Source organism: Montipora capricornis, chromosome 3 (assembly GCF_036669925.1).
Source record: "Montipora capricornis isolate CH-2021 chromosome 3, ASM3666992v2, whole genome shotgun sequence".
Classification (NCBI taxonomy): Eukaryota; Metazoa; Cnidaria; class Anthozoa; order Scleractinia; family Acroporidae; genus Montipora; species Montipora capricornis.
Genome location: NC_090885.1, coordinates 53,846,992 through 53,856,171, shown reverse-complemented (window position 1 = coordinate 53,856,171; position 9,180 = coordinate 53,846,992). Strand labels below are relative to the sequence as shown.

Here is a 9,180-nt window from a genome sequence, read left to right as displayed (position 1 = left end):
CATTCTTTTTACCAGTTCTTGTCTTCTTGCTTTAGTATACACGAGTTGGAAGCAGTTGTTCGTACATCTCGTAGATTCCTGTGATCACTTGTGTTGGACATGTCTTCCATTTACTTAACCAGTTGAAGCAGCCTTGGCTTTGTACTGGGTCACTCCATCTCGAGGCAGTCAACTTCCCTTTCCACTTCTAGCTTACAATCTCTCCTTTGAGTTGGTTTTGCTGAGCGTCTTTCACTTTTTTCTTAATCTTTGCATCTGGGACATTCTCCCCATCGTCGTTGCGGCATAGAGGATCGATTATGGTAGACAAACGTTAACTTGAGTTAATCAAAGTTGGCCAAACTTAGCAGCCTCCTTAACCATAGAATTATGTCCGAGCTCTATTGACCGGTTCTCAAACTGGCGTACAAGTTCCACAGTGTTGTCATTATTCTTGAACAGATTAAATGCGCCTTTAATTTTAATAGCCTTGTACTCTGCCTCTACCGATCATAACCCTCGGCCTCCTGATTCTCTTGTAAGGTAGCACAACGCGGCTGAACTAAGTGGGTGCTTACCTCCTTGTTCCGCAATGATCTTACGAGCTTCACGATCAATTTGCCTAAGTTCTGTAATGGTAGATGTTGCGTCCACATTAAATAGCTTAGTGCGCGAGGAGCGTACTGATTGGTAACCAGAGTACGATGGGAATCAGACAGTGGACCTGACCATATTATGGACAATCTGTTCAGATAAACATCAGATGTAACTTTAAAGGCTACTTCATCTTCTTGTCGACTATTCTCCAGACTTCCTTGGGGAAGTCCTCTGTTGAAGTGGATTACATCTGATACCTCCTGCCCAATTTTGGTTGTTGTGACGATCTTGGTATTCCATGAATTGCATAACTTGGTTACCACTTTTCTTATCCATGTTGGAAAGCGATGTACAACCATCATCTCACATAGCCAGTCGTGGTCAACAGAATCATACGCTTTGGTCACGTCTATCCATGCCATGCTTAAATTCCTCCTACCTCGATGACAATCTTGAGTAACCATTCTATCAATATGTAGATTGTGCGACTACATCCTTCCGTAGCACCTCTTCTTCTGATCGTCCATAGGCCTTAGCATAGAAGATGTGAACCACTTATATATGGTGTTGAGGCAGGTAATTGGCCATTGGTTGTCGCTTGTGAAGTTTCCTTCTTTCTAGAGTAAAGATGTTTTACCTCCAGTGAACCATGCCATATTATTATTATTATTATTATTATTATTATTAGTAGTAGTAGTAGTAGTAGTAGTACATTTTTGAAACATTTTTGTTACTGTTGTTAACAAAGTTCTTATACGAGATTATTATCTAAGTGCTCTTCTTTTTGATCGAAAGAAATTGTAAATAGTGTTTTGTGATAATTATTATTATTATTTAGTATAAGTATTAAATTTGCGCAGTGCGAGAGAATTTGAACAATCAAGAATGATTATTGTTTTTGTACATTTAAGTAGGTAGGAAGATGAAAATTGTGAATAAAGTTGTTGATTATTTAATAAAGTATTATTATTATTATTATTATTATTATTATTATTATTATTATTATTATTATTATTATTAACGCAGACCACACATGTACTGAAGAAGATATCTGGCCCTCGTTGTTCAGAGGGCGGATAACACTACCCACCAGATAAATCGCTATCTATTGGATAGCGCAATTGGTTTTGTAAAGACTTATTCACTGGATAGAGAACTGGGGCCTGGACTTAAGTTTTCCTGCAGATCATGTGCTCTAGGTTGGATTCTAAAATTTTAATTAGTTTAGTTTTTAGTTTTATTCGCATTCTTGGGTCCCAAGTCAAATTAACTCCACCCGATGAGGTACAACACTTACCCCATCCCCACAGCGTCACTCATAACCATGGAGCTGTTGGAGAAGCCGCTCACCCCGCTGTGGTACCCCATTCCCACAGCGTCACTCGTAACCATGGAGCTGTTGGAGAAGCCGCTCACCCCGCTGTGGTACCCCATTCCCACAGCGTCACTCGTAACCATGGAGCTGTTGGAGAAGCCGCTCACCCCGCTGTGGTACATGAAATGACTGTACCTCATCGCGTGGAGTTAATTTGACTTCGGACCCAAGCTCCGTGTCCTGTTCGGTTATCAGCAGCTGTTAAATTCATCAGCTATCGTGGAATCGAAGCTGAAGATGCTCATTTCCAGCCAAGTGTGTGGGGATTTTTGACGACGAATGATGTGGTTTTAGCTTTGCGTGAAAAAATCGCAGCTGGGATGGATTTTCGAGTGGCAAACCGCCTCTGAGCTAACAACGGTCGGAATCGTAGTGTGCAGCCTTGACTTCTGTAACGCAACACCGCTTTTACTCAAAGGTCATCTTCCCACTAGTAATTAATTATTACACGCTCTCTAGTGACGCGAACTTGGGCTGCCTATGAATGGACTAAACGACTCATGCAAATTGCAGCTTTGTTTGTATTTAAAAGGGCACGGCACTGAACAAACAAAAACAACAGCAGTGGTCGATTGTGTCGTAAGGATTTTTTTAAAATGGCTTTTCTTTTGAATTTGGCGAAATATGCGCCTCCATCGAATCACATGTCTTGTTTGTCACTTGTAATCAAGGGATTATTCTATTATAAGTTGAACCTGATTCATTTTTTTCTTTTCAAAAAAGATGGAAATTTATTTGATTAGTGGGGGAAATACATATGAAACTATTTTGAAACCGATTTATATCTAGTAGAAAAAATCTGTATACGTACTATCGTACTATGTCTACTATGACTTTTTCTGCAATTGACGATCCATCCAGTCCACTATTTAAGATCCTTCGTATTTGTGCATGTGTAAATTTTCATAGAAGTCTTTTGCCTCCTGCTTTTCTATCTCTTTTGGAGAACATTAATTTGGTTCTACTTATAATACAATAATGGCTTGATATCAGTGACAAAAAAAGATATGCACCGCCGTATTGTTCCTCCTTTTGTTTCGAGATATTCGCTAGGAGCGCAAAGTCAAAAGAAAGCCCATTTATCCATTTTCGTCACCCAATCCTTGTTTTTCATGGTACTCAGTTCCACCCCTCCGAACAATGATCGACCGCAGATGCATTCCTTTGTTTGTGCAGTAGATTTAATTAAGAGCAAATCTCATAGCACAAACCTTGAGCAAAACTTTTATCATCAACGATACAAAGGATTTAGTAAAGTACGCATCATGACACTCGCTCGAAATTCCAAAGTTTACAGATTATTCGTATTGGGTTTACGGAGAAATTTTGATTATCGTAATAGCACAAGAATTCTCGCCCTTTCGACGGTGACCTCGTCGAATCAAGATGACTACACCGTTAAGTCTTTGGCTGATATTCCCGGACCCAAAAGTCTCCCAGTTGTGGGGACGGGCTGGACTTTGCTTGTTGGAACAGGAGGTGAGCGGCTTGAAAAACGCTTGTTGTCTTCTCAAATGCAAGATGTAAGAGAATATGGTTACATACACAAACATCGATTTGGTGGAAACGCTGTCGTTCAGTTGGCTGATCCGTCTGATGTCGCCAAGGTTATGCGTGCAGAATCGAAGTACCCAGAACGATTTCGATTCCCTGCTATCGACTATTATCGCGAAAAGCGACAGAAGACCGCCGGTATTTTCTTTGCTGATGGCCCTGAATGGTACAGGCACCGAAGCGTGCTTAGCAAACGCATGCTTCGACCCAAACAAGTCGCAGACTACGCGGCTGAATTCAACGAAATCATTACTGATTTCATTCACAGGCTGCGAACTATTCGAGAACAAAGCGGGACAGACAAAGATAACGAAGTCCGTGAACTTGATAACGAGCTCTTCAAATGGTCATTCGAGTCTGTGGCATTTATGTTGTTTGAAAAAAGATTTGGATGCCTGGAGCCGGAAGTAAACGCAGAAGCACAAACTTTCATCAAAGCCGTCGGAGAATTTCTTTACAGCACTACTGGCGTCAGTGTGTGGCCTTTGTGGATTTTCAAGATTTATGAGACTAAACAGTTTAAACAATTGTTCAGAAGTTTTGACACAATGTACGAGTACGCTGAATTGTTTACACAGAGAAGAATTAATGAACTCGAGCTGAAGTCAAGCGAAACATCCAGGTTCACCGATTATGACAAAGCAGGTTTCTTCGAGTTCCTCCTGTCAAGTGGAAAAATCACCAAGGATGATTTTCTAGCAAGTGTGATTGATGTCTTGTTCGCTGGAGTGGACACAACCTCTAACACAATGCAATGGATGTTGTACATGATGGCGAAGAACCCAAAGAAACAAGAAGTCCTACGACAAGAAGTTTTGTCTGTTTTGGGAAATGAAACAATCGCTACACCAACAACTCTGGAAGAAATGCCTTACATCAAAGCTTGGGTGCGAGAAACCTTACGACTGTATCCTGTTTCGTCAGCTTTATTCCGAATTTTACCGAAAGATATGATGATCAGAGATTTCCATATCCCCGCCGGTACACAAATAATTATGTTATTGTATGCCATGAGCCGTGATGAGAACGTATTCCCACAACCTGAGAAATTCAAACCAGAGAGATGGCTGCGTGATAGAGCAACTAAGTCCAAGTTCAACGATGCTAAAGAAGTGTTTTCTTCCATGCCCTTCGGCTTTGGAACACGTATGTGTCTTGGCCGCCGAATTGCTGAGCTGGAGCTTTATCTGCTCTTGGCAAGGATCGTCCAGCGGTTTGAGATACGTTATCCTCCGGATGAGATCGTGGAGCCGTTCGTGAGAGGAGTGATCATTCCTGACAGGCCTCTGCGAGTTCAATTAATTGACAGGAAATACTAGAGTCAGTTGTAAGTTATAATATAAACCTCGCATTTGTCGGTGTAGACTTTCTCGTCGTTTTGTAAAAAAATTCCAGTTTCAAGTGCTTCTTTATTAATAATGTTGCAAGAATCCAACTTGACATGCTTGGCATTCTAAATAAGAGCCTTTTTGCAGTTTGCTGAGGATTTTTGGCAGGTATTATCTGAAAACTAGCAGTCAAATCAGTAGTTACGTGCATCGAGCTGATTTAAGAGGTGCTTTAGTGGATAACTAAAATAAGCTAGGTTTAAATTTCAGGCCTCCTTAAAATAGCCAAGTCATTTAATTTTAGTTTAGGGTCCTGTAACTTAATTCACAATTTGTAAGGAATGAATCATCTTTAAACTGCAAATAGTCTAGTTATTCGTAGACAATCATTATCTTCCTCGTACAGTTTGCTGTGGACTCGACTTAGATTCGTGTTATGATGCATAGCAATATCAAAAACCTTGCAATACATGTAGTCCTTGATGAATCATTCTTGGCAGGCACCGATCTTTTCAATATTTGTCAAATTGGAATGCAAAACCTCGTACACCGATGGGTTACAAGTTTTTCAAAGCTTGGCCATAGTTGTTGGCCTTAAAGGGGCTAGGTCACGCTATTTTAGGTAATTTTGTTTAATTTTGTTAATTATGAGCTCTAAACGTCAAATTGGCAGAGCAAGAGTCTTTCATTTGCAAAATCACGGCCACATAACAATTGATTTTCTAGCTTTGTAAATGATATTTTGATATAGTCGGATATAAATTTAAAAAAGGGTGGGCCGACGTTTTTCAAATTTACCAAATTGAATCCATTTCAATCCTCTCCAGTTTTGTCCATCCATGTCCCTTCTTGGCTTCCCTGTGTGTTGTGTTCTCCTATAGTTTTGAAAAGTTATTTTGATATTTTAGTTAATTCTATTACCATTCGACCAGTGCTGAAATTGCCTAAATTGCATGACCTAGCCCCTTTAAGTCATTGTCAGCGGTCGCCCAGCTTTTGGGATCAATGATATCAGCTTTGGGTTATGTTTGGTACATTATTGTGTCTTAAATAGATTTAATGTTCATTATCTGTGCGTGAATCAATGTGGCATATTGGTGTACCATGTTGTACACTCTTTGTTGTGACAACGTCCAGCCAGAGACTAATCAAATTTTTAAGAACACATACTAAGAACATTATGATACCCAGGCTCAGTGAGAGTACTAAGTTAAGTACGCCATAGCACATAGAGCGTTTATTCTACGAGATTTAGATGGGTTTCAAATTAGTTTCATGTTTTACTCCGACCAACTAATCATGTAAAGTTCTTTCTTTAATACAAAATAGCTCAGTTTTATGGCTAAAATTTTAAACATTTAACAAAAAGGACTAACCTTGAAGTGTAATTATAATGAATGAGTTGCCACTAATCGGATCCCTGCTTTATTCGGAAAGGGTTCTGGGATCGCCAGGGGGCAAACATTGCAAGTCGCTTTGAGAAAATGTATGGCGGAAACTTATTCGACGTCCAGAAAACGATTTTGGAGAGAGATGAACGGTTTTTTTTTTTTGACACAGTCTTATCAGAAATCCATTTGGCCAATTTTTATAAGTGGCAAATGTAAGTTTTTGTTTTACTGAACCGTGAAATATGAGATATAATTTGCTGATTAACTTCCATTCAAATGCGAGTCATCTCCCGAGACACCTCCAATCTTGTCCCCAGAGTCCGGTGCTGACCAAAAGAAATGCGGACTCTGGGGGCGTGTCACCCCTCTATTTATAAAGAAAGAAACAAATGACCAGGGGTCCCTTTCTCGAAAGTCCCCAAACTTTACGGGCCATTTTCGGCTGTCACAATTCCCTTTGTATCTCAAGAACGGAGAGGATTTAAGTCGTCAAACTTCAAAGTCATTTTTATTTTTGTTACCTTAAAAACATGTTAAAATATCTGCTTTCCAAAGCAAGTGGTTGGCAATTTCAAAGTTTACGGGACTTTCGAGAAATGGGCCCTAGGAGCGCTTACCATTCGACCAAAATCTCCGGAAATTCCGGTACAGAATCAAATGACAAGGAGTGCTCGGTCCCAGTTTATCCCGCCGCGACTGTCGAGTGAAAAAGGCAGGGCTCTTTGAAAGCACAGTCTGCTTCGAAGACATACTAAACCGCCGTTTTTTGACCCTGGTTTTCGAGTTACGTGTCCGGTTAATGCAGTGCGTGTTATATTTTACGAGGACCTATACAAGCGACGATTTGTCTTTTTCTTTTTACGACCATTTTCTGTTGATGAGAACGGAGAAATCGCACCATCCATCAGTAAGTTGAACAGTAACGGAGTAACCGGATTATCAAAGCACTATTCTATTAGCATAACTTGCCCATCCATAAGCATAACTTATCATTTTCTGATACCAGCTTATGAGCGAGCCTGGAGCCAAGCCGATCCAGACCAGTTTCGAATACTCCACATAAACACGCGAACCATGGCATCCTGGTTTGATGAGTTACTCGCTACAATCAAGAGGTACCCTTTTGACGTTGTGACTATGAGTGAACCATGTTTTAAAGATAATGCGCTCCTACCGCAGTATGTCACCATCCCTGGTTACAGTGATGTTTTTCCCAAACGCAAAAAGATCCGCGGAGGTGGCGTTGGGGCATATGTGACGGAAAGTATAAGCTATACAAAAAGCATATAGATATTGAGAATATAGAACCAGATTTGGAACACTTGTAGCTAGAGATCTCGCATCACAATAAACATAGTAAAATGCTCTTTGCAGCTCTCGAAGCTGCGACCGAATTCGTCGCCTTAGCGACTTAAAAAATAATAATGGCGACTAAAGTTATCGCCAAGGTCGCCAAATTGATGACTATTCCGGCGCGTGGAAGTGGTATCGTGATAATCGGTATATTTTTTTAAGCTCTAGATCCAGACAAAATGAAAATAATAAATAAATAAATAAATAAATAAATAAATAAATAAATAAATAAATAAATAAATAAAAATAAACAGGTTTACCGAAACATTGTCTATGAATTTCCTTTGCAATTTTTGCAGTTCTCTTCTTTCTCTACGTGTATGAAGAGTTGAAAGACAGCGCGAATAGATGTACACGCTTAGCAGCGATCGTAAGGCGGCCATCTTTGTCTCAAAATGGTCAGCAGTTCTTTCCTTTATATAATTACGCCACAGTGTGTCATCGAGGGAAAATGGCGACCAACGTTTTATATTTGCCGACCTTTTTGTGAAAGAAGGTCGCCAAAAGGCGACTTAGAAAAAAAACTGAGCTTCGACCGCTGCTTAGAGGTCCTTTATCGATCGGAACTTATTCAGGACTACCAAGCCTGGCTCGACACAGTAGAGAGATTATTCAGCCAGTTGAACATTCTTTGGGATGGTCGTATTGTCAACACCGGTGATGATAACGTAGATATGCTCACGCTAAATCGTCCTAAAGTAAGGAAATATATCAAAATACTGACGCCATCTTAATTTTGTGATGTTTTAAAGGTAGCTCTGAATTCTCTTGACAGAATTATTTTGAACTTTGCCGAAAGCTTTATCGTGGCCTTCTAATCACTTTTCATCAATAAAAAAGGGGGCTCACCAAGTTCTTTTTCGAGATATGATCAACTAAATCCAAAACATGGTTTTTTTCTGGGATTTCCCGTTGCCAAGGTAACTTATTACACCACAATAATGATCACATCTTATTTGGAAATAATCGTTGTGTCATAGGGTACCATACCATTGCTGTTACGCGATACAGTGTTGTAGCGTCATTCGATCTAAACAGAGAGTCTTCTAAGTGTTGAAACCCTTTCGAGCCTCCTTATGTTTGGACACCGAGCTCTTTTAGTGAAGCTTGGCCCGAATACTTGCAATTGCCTAGGCACAATCCCAAACGTACACTGCGCTCTAGTAATGCACCTGTAATAGAAATTCCCTAATTAAGGGTACTTTCCAGGACTCATTAGCGACTTTATTCAATCCCCTACACGCAAATGTAAGGCGGTGTCCAAACTTTGATACTTTTAACAATGATTGTTGTAAAATTTCAAAGAGCAAGGCCAGCACGCGCTTAAATTTACCCTCTTAAGTTGAACCTCATAAGTTGTCTTGACAAGGCTCCTTAATTATGGTTACTCATAATATTTATAGCATTTTTAGATCTTACATTTTTAAAAAGTTTTCAACTTGTGCATTATGTTTGTGATTAGTTAGAAATTACTTAGTTAAAATGATGGCTGCAAAGCTACCATGTAGAAATACGGTCAATAAATCATTATTATTATTATTATTATTATTATTATATTGCAAATCGGTCCTTTGTTGTTGTACGGCAATCCATACTTTTAATA

General features: G+C 39.7%; 1 protein-coding gene across 1 annotated transcript; it reads left to right on the top strand.

Moving 5' to 3' along the window:
- Positions 1 to 1,817: 1,817 nt before the first annotated feature.
- On the top strand, positions 1,818 to 6,245 carry LOC138043394 (25-hydroxyvitamin D-1 alpha hydroxylase, mitochondrial-like). The gene has a single exon (XM_068889643.1). The coding sequence runs from the start codon at positions 2,959 to 2,961 to the stop codon at positions 4,822 to 4,824; it is 1,866 nt and encodes a 621-aa protein (XP_068745744.1). The 5' UTR covers positions 1,818 to 2,958; the 3' UTR covers positions 4,825 to 6,245.
- Positions 6,246 to 9,180: the final 2,935 nt, after the last annotated feature.